General features: G+C 33.4%; 1 protein-coding gene across 9 annotated transcripts in view; it reads right to left on the reverse strand.

Moving 5' to 3' along the window:
- The window catches only part of GRIA4 (glutamate ionotropic receptor AMPA type subunit 4), a 320071-nt gene that overhangs the window by 15638 nt on the left and 281437 nt on the right, over nt 1-22996 (reverse strand). For 2 of the 9 annotated variants that reach the window (XR_001598786.2, XM_016159693.2), the window contains exon 15: nt 12105-12143. The exons of 6 other annotated variants lie outside the window; for them this stretch is intronic. Coding sequence is in view for 2 of the 3 variants with exons in the window: in XM_016159693.2 (XP_016015179.1) it covers nt 12122-12143 (22 nt within the window). In the remaining variant the exon portion in view is untranslated. Of the gene's footprint in view, nt 1-11816; nt 12144-22996 lie in introns of those variants that run through there. One more of the 9 variants, XM_016159692.2, reaches the window with a different exon arrangement.

Consider the following 22996-nt stretch of genomic DNA (forward strand, 5'->3'; position numbering starts at 1 on the left):
AAGGTGGTAACAGTTTTTAGGGAAAAGTTCTTATATTTGAATTAATTGTGTGTTGATTCTTAAAGAAATTGGATGCTATTTAGAAACTAGGATCACATGGCCAATTTGACTGTTCAAGTAATTAAACCCCTGCATGTGATGTGGACTTTGCAAACACTCTAGATTAAATATTCTCTATGTTTCCCTCTATAGGGGAATAGAAGTAGCATATTCTAATTATTCTCTAGAAGAATTTTAAAAAGTGTCGTGGTTTTTTGCCCTCTCCCCAATTCATTTGATTTCTTTCTTACCTTCAAGTTACATTTTTAAAATGAAGAATTATCTCTTTCAAGATATTTTCCTAGTATATAATGAAATTTCTCTTAAGTTAGGAAATGGCTTATATACTGGGAGAATTTGGGTGCAGTTTGTGCTGTGTTGTTTGATAAATACTGAGTTTGGTGATAACTTAATGCCAAATGAACAAATAAACAAAATAAAACAAAACTACACCATATTAATGAATAGCACTTGAACATTGATTTGCAAGTGAAATATCATTCAATTGACTAATAAAAAGTGTTGCATATTTCACCATTAATCAGCCTATTCAAGTGTTTATTCTTTTAACATGTGTTTGCAGTATTTCAAGTAAATGATGTTCATTTTCTGTGATGTCCATGTTGTGGTGGTCTGATCCACTTGGAGAGTAAACATTTCTTATGAGTAAACCACACACTTTGAGAATATTAACTCTTTTTAAGAGTTAGACTGCCTTTTATTAAATAATAATTAAATAATTAGTTGTTCCTACATTACCAAGTGACACATAGTGGTGTGAAATAGTTAATATACTTCCTAAAGTAAACAATATCAGGTTGTCAGTTTAATCACCAAAAGGACCAGACTGAAATATAAGTATGAATAAGTATTAGGTGATGATAGAGACATCTATTTTTTTAAAAAAAATGCTGTTAGGAGAAAAGAGTTGTTTTAATTTATTTTGTGTCCATAGAAATTAAGTTTGTCTTTCAATATTTAAACCTAACTACTAAAATTTCTATTTGGAGAAATTAAGTTTTATAATCCACTTTACTTTAGCCTTACATATTTATATTAGTTTTTTTTTTTTAATGAAGTGATATCCCAATTATTTTATGTGTTGGTTTAGACCATTCCTTTGATAAAACTAAAACCATTTCATGAGAGGGTTATTTAACAGGGTTATTAGCCATATCCAAAGACAGTTTCACAGCACAATAGAAAACAAAAAAGCAAAATAAAGGAATGGATAAGGAAAAAAAGCTTTACATTGAGAAAATTGTTTGGAATAAAGCTTTCTACAAAATTATTCTAAGACATTGTCTTTCTAATATCATCTAATAGGCCATGTAAAAACAGTTTAGTTTCACACTGCTATCCATATGTGTGTATACATCTATATTTGGTTAGTATAATACACTTGACCAATAGGTAATTCACTGCCCAGTTCACAATTAATCCACATGTTTTCCTACTAGAAACATGTGGTTCCTCGAGAAAGTCCACTTTATACTATCATTTGTAAAATTTATTTTTCTTTAATGATGTACAGAAGGCATTTTATAATTCATATTTAGGGATAGTTTTCAGGATTTCAAGATTTCTTTGCATGATAATGATAAAACTGCCTGTTTTCTAAATTATCTGACTAAAGATATAATTTCTTTATAACCATTTAGTTTTAACAGGCTCTTTTGCTATTTAAACTGTAGCATAAACCACATGTGAGGACCATTTGAACATCTGTTCTATTTTATGGAATGCTTTGCTATTACATGTTACTAATAATAAGAATCATCAAATGACTTTAAAATATATAAAGTTATTTCACTCATTTTGCTAGACTAGATTAAAAAGTATTTTTTATGCAGGCAAAAAGAAAGAAACTCTTACAGTAATTGACAGCAAGCCGAAGTAAATCTTAAGGAGTCAGGAAAATGAGGGATATAGAAAGCAGACCCTTGCTGTGCACGTTTTACTTCTGCTTTGGAATCCCCTTTGTACATTTCAGACAGATTTCAAAATCGATGTCAGAAATATACATTGACAATAAGGGATAGTTTTGTCCTCATTAAGCATCAGAAACACTGTAAATAGTGATCTGCCAAGCAGATAAGACAGAAGAAAAATATTGTGGGCCTTTTCTTACATTAATTATTTCTTTTAGTATATTAAATACAGCTTTTCTAGAATAAACTCAATTGCAATGGATTGTTTTCAATTAAAATTTAAAGAGAAGAAGAAACACGTGACCATGTACTTGCTGGATGTGTAAACCACATTTAAGAGCCCAGGTGTATTCACAAGGACCTTTTATAGATTGAAAAAAAGGCCTAGGTAATTTATGTATTTGCCTTTGTCTTTTATACCTTAGGGGAATTTTAGGTTAATAAAGACCCTCTCTAAATAGCTTTTTCCATAGCGGTGAGATGATGGGGAACTTGATTCAGGGTTGGAAAGAAAACACTAAGCTGGACAAATTCCAAGACTTCTGGAAAACTTCCAAAGGTTTTTATTCCTCAAATTTCCTTTGATTGAATTTGAGATTATGAAAATCCATACCTGATTGCCCTAGCATCTGAGACTCATTTTTGTTACCGAGAAGCTTGTTGAAATATGACATAAAACAAAGGCTTTGGAACGGGACCTGGCAGACCTAAACTTCTTCCACTTATTAATTTTAGGTAAATTAATCTAGTGCAAAGTAAGATATTCTTATTGAAAGCATACTTAATTCAGGCTGAAATATTTATCTCTTACCCTCTACCCTTCCATAAATAATTTATCCCTAAATTCTATAGATGTAGATATGCTTTTATGCTTACTTTATTCTTTATTCGTTATATTTACTTCTAGATCATACTTCTTAATAGTGTAACTTTTCTGTTAGTGAGGTTGTAAAGTTTATATTTGATAAAATGTTTACCCAAGTAAATAGGAAAAATTTTAAAAGTTTAGATTTGGTAAAGTATTTTCACAATTTCCTAGATTTGAGAATATTTTTGTATAGGACTGACATATAAGGTCTAGATTTAGTCAATGTCTGCATACAGAATATTTAGGGCATATATACTTTGTAGAATAAATAATTTTTATAATATTATATTTGGTTTGTTTAAAACAGATTCAGTTCTATTTTACTTAATAAGATGAACATTTCAATGCTAGTGATGATGTCAATAATGTATAGACTTAATACAGTCTATTTGTCTAAACTACTGAATAATTTTGCTAGTGCTTTATTATCCTTTTAAGAAAGGATCCATTAGTTACATACACACAAGAAAGTCTCCTCAGTCTTAACTAGAATGGCTTTTTTCATATTAAACTCTCATAGAAGTTAAATATCAGGTATTAAAATGTCCAGAATATTTACCTGAATGATACTAAGAATTTATTTATAGTCCCCAATAAACCTAAATATATTTTTTAGAAAACTTAAAATTATGTAAATCAATAAAGAATTATGTAAATGAATAAGAAAATCTCCTTAAAATCAGTAAAGGATATTTGTAGGTAACTTACTCAAGAAGAAACACAAATCGTATAAAAATAATCCAAGCCAGCTGGAATTAAACTAATGTGAATTAAAAAAATGAAAATTCCTTTTTTGTCCTTTATATTTTGAGAGATAAAAGTGATGTTCAATATAGTCGAGGATTTAATAAGATTGGTGTCTCCATATACTGATGATAGAATTAAAAAGGGGAAATAATAATATGGCTTTATGCAATAATAGCTTAAAAACAATTCTTACCCTTAATAATTATTGATAATATTGATAATTATTGATACCAATTCCCCCTTTGAGGAATTAATCCAAAGAAATTAATAAGTGACATAGTAAATTTCATAGTACTTTATAGAGCAAAACATTGAAAGCAACTTTCATGCCCAACAGAAAGGGAGAATTTAGTAGATTTTGGTGCACAGCAGTGGTTCTCAAGCTTGATTCAAGCATCAGAACCACTTATTACAAATACAGATATTTAGGTCGAACCTTGCTATATCAAATTCTTCTGAATTAGGAGCAGTGTACTCACATCTTTACAAAGCTCCCAGGTGATAGTATTGATAAGCACCAACAATCCTTATGACTCTATGTTGTACAACCATTAAAATTTTTTAATGGCAAGGGAAAATGCTTATAGTATAATGTTAAGTGAAGAAAAGAGAAACAAATTTGTATATTCATTGTGATCTTAATTTAAAAATAAAATATTTTATATCTGTGTATATATATAAGTGTTAATGGAAAAATATAGCCATAAAGGGATTATAATTGATTTGGATTGTGTTTTGTTCTTTATGCTTCTCTACTCACCCCAAATTTTCTATAGTGAGAAGTACTATTTTAGTAATCAGTACAAAACAGACAAATAATCTCTGTTATTTTATAATATAATGTCTAATAGAATTGTTTTATTCAAACCAAAGTATATATTCTATTTTGGATCAAAAAATTGAGGAAGCAGCAGAATTTAGGAGTTATTCATAAGGATCTCAGAAAAACATTGATTGTTCCTGATTATGTGGTTCGCTTTGGTGCCCTTGGTTGTCTCTAGTCACAGGCAGGAGGACGTGTGATAAATTGGGCTTCTACAAAGGTTCTACTTATTTGAGGGGAATGGATGAGGCAGAGAAATATGAATAATGCATCAATTAGCAGTCTTATCCCACCAGATAGGACCTGCAGGAGGTTAATGGAACTCTCGGAGGCCTAGAGAGAAGACTAGCTGTCACTACATTTACATAAAGAAGGTGAGTATTTTTCCTAAAGTTGAATTTAATGAATATGATTGTGAATAGACTTGAGTCCTATTAAGTGGGTCATTAAAAATAGCATATATATATATACCTTAGTTTTTAGAAAGATTGCATGGCAGGCAACTATGTTAGAGACCCTAAGAAAAGTCTTTTTTGATTTTTTGAAGGAATTTTTAAAAATTCAATTAAAAAAACCTTCCATTATACTATGTATTTACTGTATTCTTTTTAAAAAAATTAAACTAAAATTCCAGATTGGAAAACTCATCTGATTTAAACTTTGTGATGCAGCAGGCAAATATATGCAGAAAGTTTTCCAGGACTACTCTAATAAGAAAATAGCAATTTCATTAAAGAAATAAATAATAAACAACTCCACATAGACCATTCATTTTGTTATTTAAATGAGGTTGCGTTGTCAGTGTCATCACAAGTATCGCATACATAAAAGTCTATCCCATATAAAAGGATGAGATAGGGAGGAGCAAAAATCACATGAAATTTTATTTTGTGGTTTAATTAGTAAAGTCCCTCAAATAATGATGGATGATGAAAATTCACAGAAAAACTGAGAATTTACAATATTGGAACTTTGTATAAAGTCAATTAATAACTCATTGAGAAAAAAAGAACTGTTTTATCAATTAAGAAAATCTATGAAGTAAATAAAAGTCAAGAGGCTTTCAAATAAAGAGTTAAGAACTGAATATGTCTGATCTTGAGGAAAGGTATTTGGGTTCATAGGCCTACCCTCTATCAGCTCTTTAGGCCTGGAAGAGTAACCAGTTCTCAGTATTATCAATGCTCCACTAAATTTTCAATTTGACTTGTAGCTGTCTTATTCCTACTTTTCTTCCCAAATTATTCCTTCCAGTAAACGAGCACAAGGCTCTTTTTTGCTTCATTGGATTTGTGCACTCACTTCAAAAGGCAGAATTTGAACTAAATTGCTCAAAATATATATGCAAACGTTTTTAGAAAAGACATTACGTTTTCACTCCAGTTTGCTTATGCAATGACAAGTTTTGCCTAAGTGGAACTACTGATCAATAATTTAGTATCAAAGTTTGGAAGAAACTTTTTTTTTAATGTGGAAAGACAATTCGGACCCAATATGATTTATAATGATTATTTGAAAACAACTTTGATAAGGAAGGATTTATTGTCTCTGTTTTGGATTTTGGATAAAATACACAACTAAGTATATTGAGACCTCTGTGTTTCACAATCCGGGTGAATCAAAGAGAACTGAACAAATTAAGTAGATGCTGCGCTAGATTCCAGGAATTGTCTCTAAATTGTTCTTTGTGTTTGCCTAATTCCTAATCAGAACTAGGTCTGAAGAATGTGATTCTTTGAAGGAACATTGTGATTTTTGTGAGGATGTCTGCCTGTAATTTAGTCAGAGCACTATTTAGAGACTGATGAATGAAAATTTGAATTATATTTTTAGTGTTGTGTTTTTTATGTAATCCTTACAAATATTTCATACAGTTTAATTTTATGATTTTGCCTATTTTTGGCCACAGAGTAGAATTTCCTATTCTCCTTTGGGTCATGGACCATTTTTAGAAGTTGATGAAAGCTATGGGTACTTCCTCAGGAAAAATCCGCAAACATACAAAACCACAGACTGACATACAATTTCAGGGGATTCACAGACCTTGGATGAGCAATCATGAACACAGATAAATATCTGTTCTAGATTCTAATAACACTTATTTTAAAATTAATTAGTGACAACTTTCAAGTATGTCTATTTAAAAGAGAAATAAAAATATTTCTATGACTCATTGTAGCCCAGAATAACAATAGAGGTTTTTAAACTTTGCATAAGGTTTTTAAGCTGTGATTTCATGGGAAGGAGTTTTCAGGTACTTTCCTCAATTTGTGATCATTCTGTAAGCACATCGTGCATGGGGCTTTTTAAACAACTCTGTGTTAAATCAATAAAAATTAAAAATAAAAACTGTCAAAAAAATACGTTTAGTTGCCCTTTTATAATATTGAAGAAAATACAATTATTCATATTAAAAAATGTAAAGTTAATTTTATTTCTGGTGTCCTTGGGGTGCTTTTAGAATTTATATGGGATAAATCCCCCACCCCATACTACTCTGTTGTTACTATCATTATCTATGATCAAATCATACAAAAGAAGGCTTCGTTTCAAGAAGAGTGATGGCTACCTAGATTGTAGTGCTTCACAATATCATCCACTTTAAAAATTGTGTGATTATTATTCTAAAGTAAAATTTCAAAAGTATAAGAGCTGGTTGCTATTATACTCAGCGCGTGTGAGCTATTCAGCAGTACTAGGCCTTTCATGCAGATGCCTGGCCTGGACCACGATTTACTGTGTGGACTGTCCTGGTCGCTGAATTGATTCCTTCATCTCCTAGACCATGCCTTACTCTATTCGTATGCTTTCCAGAATTCTACACCATTCAGTGAACCACGGATCATGTTTTCATTTTCCATCCTTTGCTGATATTTAAAAACTTCTATTAATTGCTTTAAAGAATTAGAATCCTAGAAGTTTTGAGTCAAATGTGGTTTAGAGGTTGTCTTCAACCTTTTTATATAACAGGTGTGGTCACTGGGGTCTAATGAAAGTTAGGTGACTTGCTCACCAAAGCCCAGCTGGGATGCAAGTCTTCTGCGTTCTAGTCCAGTGCTCTTTCCCACAGTACTGGATACCTTTGCTTCCTGGTGGTACCCTTTACTGTGTAGTTAAATGATTTATTCATCCCTCCTATGGCTCTCTAAGGGAAATTTTCTTTTTCCTGAGAAGTTTGACAGCCTTGACAGGGGTTATTCTTGATCAAGCTTTGACTCATGTATTCCCTGCACTAGTAACTGTTCTCTCTGGCTAAATACTCCTTGAACTGAGATAAAATTTCAAAGGCAGGTGATCTTGTCAACTGAATTGGCCTTTCTTAAATATCCAAGAAGTACAGCAGTAACTGTCTTTAAAAATTAATACCAAGAACCCATATGATGACTTGATTTGATTAGATGGTAACATTTGTTTCCTACCAAGATAAATCTATTTTGAAACATACCAGGTTCTTAATGATTAAGTTCTAATCTTTTAGAATATGTAATCATGAATCCCCAAGAATAAGATTATAAGGAACTTCAGTATAAAAGATTAGAAAATTTTTCACAGGAGAAATAGAAATGTAAAAAACAAATAATAAAGTAACAAAGCCCAATCACAAAAACTCAATCACACCTTTAATTTTCATTTCCCTACCTTCTACCTTCCCATAGCCTATTATCCACTAGGAACAGTTTTTCTGAAAAGTGTCTCCTAAATTTATATTTTCATGTCTATTACACAGGCATCACCTTAGTCAATGCCTTTATCATATGAGACAAGATCCATTGACTTTTTAATCCATTCTCAGCTACCCAGAGTCAGAATAACCTTTCTTCTAATCTTGTTTATAGTGCTTTGTCCAAAACCTTTAATGATTCACGATTGCCTCCAAGATACATTTCTATTCTAATTTTTCTGACAGTCAAGGGTTCCTGACAACTAGGTTTATATATACCTTTAAAACATAGTTTCATTATGTTTTATTAAGCCAGACACTGTGTCAAGTTCTTCATATTCTCATTGAATCCTCATTGAATCCACATGGCTAGTAAATGGCAAAGGTGGGATTGGAATCCAGGTCTGTCTAACACAGAAACTCAGTGTCTCAACCACCCTAATTCCCCAAGTAGACCTTCTCTGGCTCCAGCCAGGCTAGTTTCCTTACAGTCCCAAAGATGTTTTATTCAGAAATGACTTCAATCTTTTGATGAGAACTTCACTAGGAATTCCTTTTCTCCCCTCTTAGCTTTTCTAAAGTTCCAATCACTTTCCAGTAATCACTTATTGACTTATTCTTTCAACTAATATTTGTCAACTAGTACATCTGAATCTTTTTTTTAGTGAGGTCTTTCCAAGATACTCTAGATTCTTTTTATCACCTGCTCCTTTAAATGATCTATTATCTCACATTTGCTCCAAGTCGCATTATTTTACAATGTTATCTCTGTACATTTTTTTCTACTTCTTGAAGGACAGCAACTATGTCTTATGGTACTTTATACCTTTCTCAGTCCTAATGCAGCGTAAGAAATATAGTAGGCATGCAATGACTACATGTGGACTTGATAGCTCAGGGAGTTAATTTAAGGTGCTACTTTTCAAGCAACCTATTAAAATGAAAGAATAATGACTTCACAGGAAGAATGTTTTAAAACAAAATAAAATAAAACAAAACAAAAGTCTTCAAAACTGCCTATTAAATATTGGCAAAGGGGACAGAAAAAATTACTGACACTAGCATCTTTATGAATAATGGTGAGCAATTTGGTTCCTCATATAAACAAAGTAATCTAAAAAGGTATTTCAGTGAAATTATAGAGAGTTAAAATAAAGGGACAACTGGTTCAGTTTGTGTAGGTGGGCAAGGAAAGAATGCTACATGGTAAAATCAAATACAAGTTTGTTGTGAATATCAAGGGAAGTTTGAAACTTCCAATCAAACTCTAAGATGAAAATTCCCAGGTAATAGTATTTTTACAACTCAGTTCTAATCTTAATTGTGGCAAATAAAAAATCACATTTAGAAAATTCTTCTATTACTAAATTTACTAAGAATAGTGTATGTAATTCAGCACATTTTAGAAATTAAAAAAATTATATTTATCATGAACAGATATTAAATGCCACCTCTGGCTTAACTTGATTAGAATTTATTTTGCTGTATTTAAATATGTATTTAATGCACTCTGTCTAGTTAACCTTTATATGCAAACGTTTAAATTTCCTATGTAACTTCATGGGAACTTCAAGACTATGAAGCTCTTGAGAGAAAAAATTAGTTTTAAATTTTCTTTCTCATTTCAGGTTTCATGTTCCTTTGTAGTAGACTAGTATTTGAATATATATCTTAAAGTGCCTTTTAATTAATCTTGTTTTGTCTACCTTAATGTTTGGTTTAGATTTTGGTTAGGTGGGAGAATAGCACGAATAGAAAAAAGAAATTGAGTGATAAAAAAAAAGGTCTTATTAAAAAAAAGGGATCTCCAGCTAATGGAATCCTGAAAAGAAACTGTCTGAACCAGCCATTCAAAGAAGGCTCATAACCAGAAGGGCATGTAGTATTTCTGTTATCCTCTGAAAATAACCAAAGGCTAAGAATTCAAAGTCCATGTGTCTTTAAAGATTTTTAAGTTTATACTATTCTAAGTGAAACGCAAAGCTGCTTATCTTTGAGAGTAACAGGGCTCATAGTCATATTTCAAAATAGAAATATATTCTAATGCTCATATATTTTTATTAAACAATTTAAATAAAACAAAAATGAACAAAAGTTTAAAATCCTAAAATAACCTCACCCATATTTGCTCCTACCAGTGTTAATGCTGGAACACGTCACACAGTATTTCAGCTATTTGCTTTTTGTCAGAGGTTGGGTACTTAAGTTACCAGTTTGGGCACTCCAATGAGCTATTTTTAATCTATCTAACAAATTGAAAGCAATTAATATAAGATCAATATTTTTCTCTTTACTGAGCAACAACACAGCACAAAACAAAACAAAACAAAACCCCCTCAATTTCAGGTTCTCCAAAAGAACTTAGACACTGCAGAACCACCACCAGTTTTTTTCCCTGAATGAGACTACCATGGAATATTTCATAAGACTTCAAAGTGCACAACAAGCCTGCCTGACATAACTAATGTCTTTGTGGATATCAAATTCTAAAACAAATAGTCTGCTAAAAACTATTGTGACACTTTCCTTTTTGTGTGTGCTTGACTAGACAATCCATACATCTGTCACCTTTATCTTCAGGAATGAATAAATTAGGAGTGAATAATGCGCCTCAAATATATCCTATACTTTTTACTAAAGGCGTCAGTGGACGAGAAAGGCAAAATTAGGTTCTTTTTGACATCTGAAAACAAAATTTGTTATTTGAAAAAAAGTTCAGTGCTTTGGTTTCTGAATTTGGTGGCTGTTGCCATATCATTATCTACATTAATAGTGTATGTTGGTATTAAAATCAAATTTCTATTTCATGTGTCCTCTCATATATGCTTCTAATTATATGACTACTACGGTTCCTGTTCAGAAGACAATAATCTCTAACAAAAATATATCCTTCTAAAAGGATTTTCTTTCATTAAAAAATCCTCAACAATCCAATTTTAAGGTGATGCCAAGATTCAAACTTATTTGTAGCAAAACAACAGAACCGTGTTTCTGAAAGACGATTACTATTTACCGGCAACAAATTGCCCAAATTCTTATTCTTTTTTGCACATTTCTTCTCCTTCCTAAAATTTTCTTCTTCTTGAGCCCTAAGTGTCCCAGTTACCTGGTCCCATAGCTTTCCTAAAATCTACTTAAGTCACACAAGATCAAGATCTAGCCTCCTTGGAGCACAACGAGAACAAGGAACTATATAGTTGGATAGGATCTGGAAGCTGGTCCCTTCATAATCCATATGGTCCACCTTCCTTCTAATATCTCAAATTCTGGATGCTTTTAAAATGATCTAACTTGCTTCTCACCTTGGTTTTCTCCCATATAAAAGACAATTTGAAATAAGTACCCGAATCAGGGAATACTGATGTTTTCCATTGACAACAACATAAAATATGAGAGGTAATGATGGGAACCATTAAAAGCCATATAAGAGCATGGGAAGAGGGTCTATAAGCATAAGAAATACTGCTTAAGACAATATTATCTCCTCTCCCTTTTCTTTTTCTAACCAAAGTTTTATATGGTACCTTAAAAATCTTATATATCATTTAAATTATACCAGCTGCTTCTTTTAATAAAAATTTCTTAATAATGATATATTTTCTATAAAAACACTTTGGATTTTAGTTTTAATATTTTTGTAACCCTATTACCCATTATGATTTGATTATCAGTTAATATCCGTAGTCTACATATAGAGAAATTAACAGGTGATGACAATTTTTAAGGCCTATGCAAAAATCTAAAATCTAATCTTTCATGGAAAACTGGCACTGATACTTAATAATGATAGAAAATATAAATTCATTAGCACATAACTGATATGACTCGTGTGAAGGAAAGTTTTAATTTTTCCTGCTATAACATTTGTAAGTGGATTTCAAACAACCATAATGCACAGATAGCAAGCTGGTTTCCTAATGCTGGTGGGATAAAAAATATAAAAGTATAAAGAAAAAGGGATTAAAAAATAGGTGGGGGAGGGGTTTCCTTCAAATGGATGGAACCCATTCTTTTGAAAGAAAACTCCCCTCTTACCTTGGTCCTGGAGCTGGTTAGTTCTCCTCTGTCCTCCTCCTAGGGGAGAAATACCCAAAGTTAAACAATAATAGAACATGGTCTTGTATTAAAGTCAAGTTCAGTTCTGGCCAACCCCTTCCTCAGGTCTCACAAGACACTACCAACTGCCTGATATCTTGCGGTGTTCACTGAAGTGAATTAAAAATCTGCTTTAAGGATTAAGCCAAAGGGGAATGAACATTAGCTCTATAAAGGGGACAAATTGCCTGCTTTTCAGTCAGTCTATTTTGTTAGAGTTCCAGTAAACTGAAGACTGACTTAAGAGCAGGGAAATTCATGGAACAGCATTGCTTGCATAACTTTTATCAGCTGGAGTGAAACATGGGGGTGCGTCATGGGAAGAACCTAGAGTTCCTTGGGAAGGAGGAGGCATGGTGTGGTGTTCTCAGCCCATCTCCCTGATGTTCTTTTGTCTCTTGAGGGTAAAATGATAGTGCTGCAAACAATACCATGTTTGGAATGTACTGAATCTGCCATGAACAAGAATTACTATAAATGTGAAAAAAAAACGAACGAGTCATTAGATGGGAGGGTTAGGCATAAGTTTGGGAGATGGGTATTATCAGAAGCACATCTTGGTTTATTTTTTCAAACCAGGGAATCACAGGTAGGATAAATGTGGGATTTTTATTTTGTTTTCTTAATGTCTCTAATCATAACTCCTGGTGTCTTTGGAAATAAGGCAGCATAGTGAAAAGAGCATGGACTTAGGAATTAGGCAGTAATGGGTTTCTATTACAGCTCTGTTATGTATCAGAGTTTTCACCTGAGTTTCAGCAGCAGCATATGTCCAGGTGAAGATAGTAACACCAACATTAAGGAGTTGCGGGGAAAATATATTCGCATACGTATACTTTGTATGTAGCAGTTATTAAATTGTATTTCTTTTTCATTTATGTGGACTCTGATATGGTCTGTTCTTATTCGAATTACTTTGTCTTTTTGAGACTACAGTCTAATTAAGCTTAGCATCAGTTCCTAGTTACCCTTTGGCATAATTTTAGAGATAGCGACTGGATGCCATAAAAAAAAAAAAATCAAATACCAGACAATTGATTGAATTCAGTGAGACATGAAGGAAAGTGGAGACCAAGAATGAGCCTGAACCCATACAAGATCATGTGCTATTGTTATTTAACTTTGGGTAACTTATTAAAATCCTTTATCAAATAAAATGACATCAGGTGAGAACATGGATGTACTTTGGAACCTCGAGTTGTCACAGTATATTCCAGAGACATCGAAATGAAGGATGTTGTAATCATTACTCTAATGGCCATTATGAAAATGTACAGGGAAAAAACACTATGGCAGATTCTATATTCTACACCTATTACTGTTACCATTTGTTTAGTGTTATATTCATCCTATGAACTTTAATCACTTAGAAGTTACATAATATTAATATGGTATAATAACACTCCTCCAATTACAAATATGTGTGGTTCTTCCTTGGGAACTTTGACTTTTCACTTAATGGACATTCGAAAAATGGATTTTTTGGCAAACCAGCTTTTATCCACTAAACTCTATAAATTCTAAAGAACGTATACAGAAAAGAGCATTTTATTTTTTCTGAAGCAAATACATTTCGAATAGCTGTGCTATAAATGGGAAAAAAAAGTAAAGTGTGCTTTATGAAACACTTACTTCATCCATGGAAGTCACTTATATGACAGAGTTTTGAAGGAAATATCTTTATATTTGGAAATGATATGAGAATCTATGAATAAGAATAACTGTGTACATCTCCTGGATTGGATAAAATTACAGTGGCTGTGCAGCCTTCAGCTTCAGGGCATAAACTGATTGCTATTTGTAATGAAGGAAAAATGGAAAAGAAATTAAGTGGTCCTGAAGTTGCTGGGGTTATTATGATGCCCTTACAAATCACCCTTTCAAGTATGACTTATTGAAACACCACAGGATACCACATGGATCAATTTTCATCATATCTGGATATGAAAATATGTTTCATTCCAAAAAAGTCCAAGCAAGTCCTACATGCATGTGCTTCACTTTTGCTCTTTTATTTCCCCCTTTTATATAATCCAGTGAATTTTGTCAGATTCAAATAGTGACAAAAGTTCAATGTTGATATTTAATTTTAAAAGTCTGCATATATAGGCATACAAGACCTGTCCGTATGTCTATAGTTCTATGTTTTTTACAGAGAAATGCTTTCCTTAAGTGCTTTTCCATTTCACAATGTGGACAAACTGCGATTAAAGCAGTTATTCCCTGAAGAAGTGGCTTATTTAATACCAAAACTGCACGAGCCCCCATTGAGGTTCTGGGAATGAATTTTTCCTCAGTCTTATTAAGCCTCTGCAACTTAAAAGAGGTGTAGGAGAATTCTTTCATTGTTTTGCTAAGCAGAGTCCAGGGCATGACTCAGAATCTCCAACTCTCAAAGAGGGAAGGGAATTTAGATGTCACTGTCAGTGTCTGAATCCTTTTTACTTCTACTTGAACAGCTCTGATGTTGGCAATCATAGCCAATTTTTCCTCATTTTTTTGCCCAGTTTTAATTATTGTAAAATCCTTCTTTGTGCTGACCTGAAATCTACCTCTGTGTAATTTCTTCAACTTAACAAGAATTTATTTAGTTTTTAATATAAATAAAACATTATAGTTTTTTGAGTTCTGTATCGGTATTTTCAGTATGTCTTGAAATTATCATTGTTGCCAAAACTGTAGCATGGAAGAATCACAGAAGCTGTTCAGTAAGTTTTCAAAGTAAACTGCATTTATATTAAGTTAGTCCTTTGTTCTTTTCCCATAAGAGCACTGGAGAAAGTCAGAAGATCTCAGTTCTAGGCTCAGCTGTGGGACTGTGGGCAAGTCACTTAACATCTCTAATTTATAATGCCTTCCTCTAGATCAAAAATGACATCATGAGAGGGTTAAAAGGAGCAAGTAAAAAAAAAGTATATGTGGAAGTAGTTTGAAAGCTATAATTCTGTACTATTACTAATATTGATTCATTTAAATATACTGCTTAGTAGTTTTTAGAGTTCTATATTAAGGCAAATTTAAACATCTTGTGAAAGTGAACAGATCAAAAAGAACAGTCATTACATAATATATTAACTGATTCTTAGCCTTATATGATATTATCATTGTTATGTCATTTAATAGACTCTCTCTCTCTCTCTCTCTCTCTCTCTCTCTCTCTCTCTCTCTTTCTCTTTTCCTCTCTCTCCCTCTCTCTCCCTCTCTCTCCCTCTCTTTCTTTTTAAGCCTACGCCCTCTACTTTTTACTCTGGCAGACAATCTGACAATCTTGAGGTTAGCTCTTCTTGGATCCTATTTACTTCTATTTACCTCTGATTAGCCTCTAATATAAGCCAAAGGTTAGGCTACTGATTTAGGACTCTGGATACTTGCTTTCATTTTCAGTTTTCTATTTCTCATACTTTTTAAAATTAAATTTACTTTCCATGCTAAAAGCACTAGCAGTGTAGAGCATCTATACTTGCTGATAATGCTTTTATGATTTCTTTTTTTCATGGTCCTAGTTGCAAATACCTGAAAAGAGGGGAGACTAGGGGCTAGGGGTCCGGTGATGTCTTCTCTTAATTACAAATAGTATTCTGGACCTTTACCATTCACAAAGGTTGTTCAGAAGCTGCAATCTGTCAGCTCCAGATAAAAACAACTAGGATTCTATGACAGCATATGCCTCCTAGGTAGTTCTTGACAGTCTCTATACAATCTTCTGTGTAGTGAAGCAAGAATGAAGAGGGGTCTATATACTTTTAAATTTTCTTGTAAAGTGAGGAGCTGTTTGTATCACATTTGTTTGACTGACTCCAATTTAATTCATATTTTGGCTAACTTCCAAATATTTAACACTTAGAGGAAACAGAATTTTAACATTTCTGTAAAAAAATTATCCATGTCAATTTCTTCACTGAGTACCTCAGGAAAAAAAGTAGGCTAAGCCTAATTTATTTCAACATAATGTAACATGACTTTCTATGGTCAGTGGTATTTAAAATGATAAATTTCTCCCACATTTCGGTATTGCATACTTTAAAAGGCAGACTTGATAGTAGGAATATTTTTATGCTTTTAATTGTTCTTATTATTGAGTCGTGTGATATTATAGGAGCATTTTGAAATGGTTTTACAAAGTTTTTGAAAGTGTATTTCATTCTGTGGATGAGTGCTAACAATAATTTTTAGGTTTCAGAAAATATGAATCTGTCCATTTAAAATAAACTACTTTTAATCATGAAAAAGACTTTTCTGATATTAAGGAGGATAAACAATGTGTTCACAGTATTTATAACTTGTTAGTATAATTATTACTTACAAATATTCTCATAATCAATATAATGCTTGTTTCTGAGAAGACTTGGGGCCAGGGCTGGGTGTTTTTAAGAGTCAAATGGTGATTTTCCATTCAGGTGTTGCCAAGTGCATATGATACTGTGCTTATGGCAGAGTCATCTCAAATGTATATTATTTCATTCTGAAAACAAGAGTTATAGGATTGATGGGGGGGGGATAAACATTAAAATAAATGAGCTATAGTTTCTTATTCTCATTTAAATTAATATAGAATACAATTCTAAACCAATGCCTTTAATATTTTCTAGCTCATTCCAGATGACTACCCAGCTATTTTATTTTTCTTTTCTTAAATATGAATCATAAACCAGCCACATCTTGGCTGATATTATTTTTAGAGACAAAAGGACACTAATGTCTAGAGTATGAGTGGTTTCCCATATGCTATGCTGAAAGAAATGGATACATTTTCATTTTTATGGAAAACCATTATTTACTTATGGTGTACTAAGTAGATGTTTATCATTAGTATAAAACTGTATTAAAGAGGCATTGTATAGAATTCAACATTTAGGAGTATATTACATCTCCACAATAAAGTGAGCTTTGTAGCATTTTATTATAGGTTTTGGACTTTTATGGTAAATTTGATTACCACACCCCTTCCGAAGTCCGCTGTGTATGTATTTGTCTAAAATATTCTTTACATGACATTATTCCAAATATAAATAGCCCCCTCTTCCCTTTTTTATGCATTCCCTCTTCACCCTACCTCCACACTCTCAGCGAAGAGGGCCTGGGACAATAAGGGGTAGGAACCTACTATGCATAATTATAGTGCTTCTCTTCTTGCTCCTGCTGAAATGTTCGGAGTAGTGAGTTATGATCTCAGAACTTTAGTGGTCCCTTCCTCTGCAGCAGCCTGTGCTGAGGCCTCCCAGATTGTCCCTTCCTGGTGTCCCTTCCTGTAGGAAGGTAAGTCTGGAGAATAGGATCCTATGCAAATGATGTACAAAAAGTAAAAACAACCACAAAAAAACTGATCACATGACTTTGCTGCTGTTCTGAGGATAAATTAACAGCTGCTCCTAAATTAATATAGGCAACTTTATAGTTGTAAAGTTCAAGGCATTTGCTATCTAGAGCAGTCAGTGTCCTATAGCCTGAGGTCTACAAGGAAGAAAATTAACCTGAGACATTTTCTTTATTAATTAAGTATTGACAGGGCCAAAAAGCAGCTTTATATCTGTGGTCAAAAGCTATATTATGCAAAGCAGAAACAAAACCTCTTTTGGGGATAATTTTAATATTGGTGTAGAAAATGCTGAGTGTGAGGAAAGAGAGGCAAATTCAGTAGAAAAGGAATGGCACTGAAGCTTGATACATTCCGATCTACTTTGGCTACTTCTAAGGGCGGGCAAGCTCTGTCCTCCAAGACAAACCCAATGCATACAACTCTTTACCTGTGATCTGAATACACATACCAGCGACATCACAAAATTGTCTTAGCGTCCTTTCCCGTCATGGAAGTGAAAGCTTCTTATGCCATCACAACCTATCGACTCATATTTGCCAGGCAGCATTGGGGAGGTCGGAAGCCTCACGTGGATAATATCTCTGGTGTAGGGTGTTTCGTCCTACTGCTGAGATTTTACAAGTAAGCCGCACACCCATTTGCTGGGTTTCTCCAACGCGCCTGATTCAATATAAGAGCAGAAACAGCAGCTCCGGGCAGACAAACTAACACCTGTTGCTCTTGCTATTTTCCTAGCTCTAAAATTTCTGGTTCCATGTATTTCCCTTCTATCCCTTCCCTCTACCCCTAATCCTTTTGTTTTGGAGATCCTTTCAGATGCTTTGCTTTGACTACCTGCACTTTATCTTCTTACTAAGATATCTCAGTTGTGCCTCTTTCTAGATTTCAGCATTGCCATTACCCTAAAGTGGCATGTCTCCTCTCCAGCCCTGATGCTTTTAGCTTTAGTTCTGGAGAACTCACATCTGGGTTTCTACCCACCAGCATAGAAAGGGAGATCTAAACACAAAGAATCCTCATGCACTTGCTTTATTCTTACTTTGTGTGTGTCCCATTTTTAACCTGAGCAGTAATGCTGCAATTGCTTCTGGAAACCATTCTTTGTAGTGAGATGATCTGTAAAGATGAGTGACATAATATGGAACCTGACAAGCTATGAGACATGTACCAGGAAAGAACACTTAAATACACTACTCATGGAAGGATAAATTCATCTACAGCACATTTATCACATATCAGATTGTGAACATTGATCTCAGATATAAGTTTATGTTTCCTAGATATACTTGGCATGTGTAGGTCAAGGCTACTTGACTCGGTTGGCTGTAGGTTCTGCACTCACTCTACACTCTACATCCCCAGAGTGAACAACTTGAAAACTATGTGGTAAATTCTCAGTTGGAACTCAATAACTATTTGTTGAATGAACTGACAAATGAATGAAGGAAAATCATATTAGCTTTTTTTTTTTTTGACTAGTGAGAAGAATGCCAAAAATGCATAATGCCTGTTAAATCTTAAAGAAATGCAGAAAAATGCAACTTTCCCCCCTTTTCATTGGGAACCATAATTTCAATCATCTTTTAATTGTAGGAAAGAACTTAATGAAAAATCTAGAATTTCAAATGGCAGTGGAAAGTTTTATGATTCTTACTGTATTCAATATCCAGAAAGGGAAAGATGGAGTATGTAGATTTTAAAAGGGCTTATTTTCCCCAAGACACATGTAACATTGATACCTTTAACATGCGACATCTCAGTTTGTGAATGCAAAATACTTGGTATCCACAATAAACGTCAGCATCTCTAATAGCAGAGTGGGTAGGTATTTAAGCATATTACAGCTAGGAGACTGTGTGTGTTAGAGTGTGTGTATGCTGAGAGGCGCAAATTGATTAATGTGTGTGTGTGTGTGTGTGTGTGTGTGTGTGTTCTAATTGCTAGCCCAATAGACTATATTCTGAAACACAACAACTAAGTCATCTGTAGCATCTTTAAATATGGAACCAAAAAATGAAGGATATTCATAACCAAAACATATCTCTTTCTGTGAGAGTTAAAAAAAAAAATTCTCTAAAAATATCCTGTAACTCATTTCTAGAAAACAAGTTAAAAGTTTATTTACTTTGAGGCCAAGTGCTGCTCAGAAATATTAAGTACTTAGCTTTAAATTTCTGTACTTTTAAGTTTTTTTAGTGTCAACGTTAAGTACTAACAGTTAACTTGTTACTAGCACCAAAAATAGACTACAGCTTTATTTTCACACATAACATTCAGAAAAAAACTTTCTTTCTAAACCTTCCAAGTATACCTGAACACTTGATGACTGAATATGTCCCACAGATTTCACATGGGAAAGTGTTTCCTTGGGGATAATATATTTTTCATACGTGAATTTGAACATTAAAGTTAATAAATCTGCCCTAATGAATCTTCCAAAGTGGAATAATTTGGCGTATAGAGAACTCTACTTACCCTGATACAGATCTAGGCTTGGGCCAAGTATCCTATGAGACCAGTAATTGTGTTAAATACTAAAAGAAAGAGTAAGATGTGCTATTCTAATTCCCATTCTTAGTACTTGACTCGTGTAAGATGTGCTATTCTAATTCCCATTCTTAGTACTTCTCCCCCCTGCCACATTACTGCTGTGAGGCTCTGACTTGCCTGTTGTAAACTAAGCATGGTGTGTCCAGTTTCAAAGAATCAGCTCTCGTTGCCATGGGTTCCCACTACCAGGCATCAGCAAGTCCAATGGACCTCATTTTTTCCAGATCTCAACTATTGATCAAGTTCTTTGGAACTGCTTGCTTTTAAAACTTTTTTTTTTTTTTTTTGGTAACAGAGCATTTGCCTTATTTTAAACACTCTCATAAACATCTTTAGACAAAGCAAAATTTGAATGGAATTTATAAAACGCTATTTTTTTCTAACTTGGCTTCAAACATTAGGGGCAAATACATAAATTCTTACAGAGACTAGGGGAAATCATCAGATATGACCCACCACTTTGTTCCCCAGAGGTACTTACAGATACTAGATACCATGAGTATCCTTCAAAGGGGTATTCTCATCTAACAACTATTTAATAGTAAATCTGTATTAACTGAATTATGACTCAATTTAAACAATCTTTATTAGTTTTATTTATTGCATAGTAAAGTTGAGAGTATAGTAACTAATGTAATATAGATAATATAGTAATGATAGTATTTTGATAGTAAAGAACACAACTTTACTGTGCAATAAAGACTGTAATATAGTAGATATTTATACTATAGTAAAATAGTAAAGTCAAAATAAACATACTTCCTTTTTTTTTCTAAATTTTACGTTCCATTACAATGCCATCTAAAGTATATATTTTAAAATAACCTTTAAATTTTTTTCACCCAGAGAAAGGCTTCTCACAATGGAATAGGAAGCAAGGACATGACATTGGTAGTGGTATAAATAGCACTGCACATGCGGAAAGAAGATTCAGGAGAAATACCAAGGTGTAGAGATAGTTGAGAGATGACATAAAAAAAAAAGATTTTACCCTTTATCTCATAAGACCTGAAAGTTTTCTTTAGAAGGTAACTTGGAAAAATAAATAACAATGACAGTAAGGTTTAAGTTCTTTCCTTCATTAATATTTAAGTTCACTGGTACAATTGTTTATAATTGTTTCCTTTTTTAAAATATTAGAATCCACAGATGCTAAATTGAACAGTATCAATATACCTGGTATCATTCTATCATCTAAAAATTAAAGAATCTATATCAAAGTACAGTAAATGAAAAATTTCTGAGCATAGTTATTGGCCTTTTATAACTGAGAACTGTTAGTAATAACTCAATTGTTTTAACAATTCACTGTGCATGCCCACAGACCCTAGTCTGAAATAAAGTCTCTTTGAACAATAAAGAGCTCTATATATCATTCTCTGTCTTAAAGATGGGTGCTAGTCATCACTATTGTAATATTTTTAGCCTAGTCATGGATAATACTCTCTGTAATAATCCTAATTGCATTTGTTTTAAAGTCTGCATTAAAGACCAAAGTGCTGGAGTTCCATCCTATCATATATCATACTCTCCCTCTTTCCCGAAGCATTTTGATAAACAGCAAGGCCTAGAAATTTAAAATTCCCTGGACCAATGGAAGATTGCTAAATCATTTGTCTGCATTCATTGGCTAAGCTTACATAGAAGGAGAGATGACCATTTTCCTTTTTGTAAAGTCTCATGCCGCCTAATGAATCACAACAGCAGAATTTGTGAGAAAGCCATAATTAATGACAATGAAACATACCAGTCTCACTGTATCCATAACTATTAACCTAAAGACCTGGTTAAAAAAGATTGATATCATAGGAAGACAGATGTAGTCTTTACTGAACAAATAAGGCAGAGATGTTTCAAAGATACGCTTAAAGTGGGATATTGCTTGCTCTGATGAATGCAATTATTTTGAATTTGCTTCTACAACCTAAGTCATTTATCAGAAGGTGTCTATTAATCTACCTCTATATTAGTTTGCCTCTTTTGCAACAGAAGGATCATAGTCCAATAAGAAAGAGAATTTAAGCTTAATGAGCCTCTTGCTTAGCTGGGCTGGGGGTGAGGGACTGAGGAGGTGGGGGGTTAGGGGAATGCTGGTTAGCTTCAGTGCCCTTCCAATGCTCTGAAAGACAGGACAAAATGACTGCGGTTTTGGCATGCAGGGGCCAGCTTGCTCAGGAAATTGTGGCATGTGTACAACAAAGCACATAAACAAACTCTCCATCCAGGAAGCTGAGTTTAACAATTGCCTCATTAACAAGATCCAGGGGAGGACAGGAAAAGAGGGGGAAGCCAATAGCTGATTATTATACAGTTCTAGACAGATGAAGCCCTTCAGCTTCTCCTCAAACAATCCCTGTAGTGTGGATTTGACAAAGTGGCACATTTAAGGGGGACCTCTCTTGCCATCAATGGGAGTCAGGCGTACCCGTATCTGAGGGCCAAATTCATTCCCTGGAACTTGACTTTATCAGCAGACACAAGACAGAGAATAAGGCAGCTACATCCACAGAGAACTAATTAAGAGCAAAAACAACACCCAGTGATGTAATCAATAGTCTGAGTACTGATCTACATATCAACTACCATTGCTTTCTCTCCTATTTCTTTTAAATTATTTACACTAAGGTGCTCTTATAACTACCAATTCAATAGAGATTTATTCGTTAGTTGGCCTTTTTGACATTACATATTTTCATATTGTATCATACTAAATATACCCTTCAAGACCAAACACCCTAATGCCGGTTTAAGTCTGAACAGTGGAAATCTTTTGGGGAAGAATTTAATCATGGATAATTTATTAGTTTGGCTTTCTCCCTGCACATTTCTCCAGTTTCACATGGGAGGTATGTTCACATATACCTGACTTCAGAATTGCCAACGTACACTTCCAAATTATCTTCACTGGCTCATTTTATTCTACTTTAAAATTATCCCTTATGAACATACCATAAAGCCCCTCACT

This window comes from Rousettus aegyptiacus, unplaced genomic scaffold (genome assembly GCF_014176215.1).
Source record: "Rousettus aegyptiacus isolate mRouAeg1 unplaced genomic scaffold, mRouAeg1.p scaffold_m13_p_5, whole genome shotgun sequence".
NCBI lineage: Eukaryota > Metazoa > Chordata > Mammalia > Chiroptera > Pteropodidae > Rousettus > Rousettus aegyptiacus.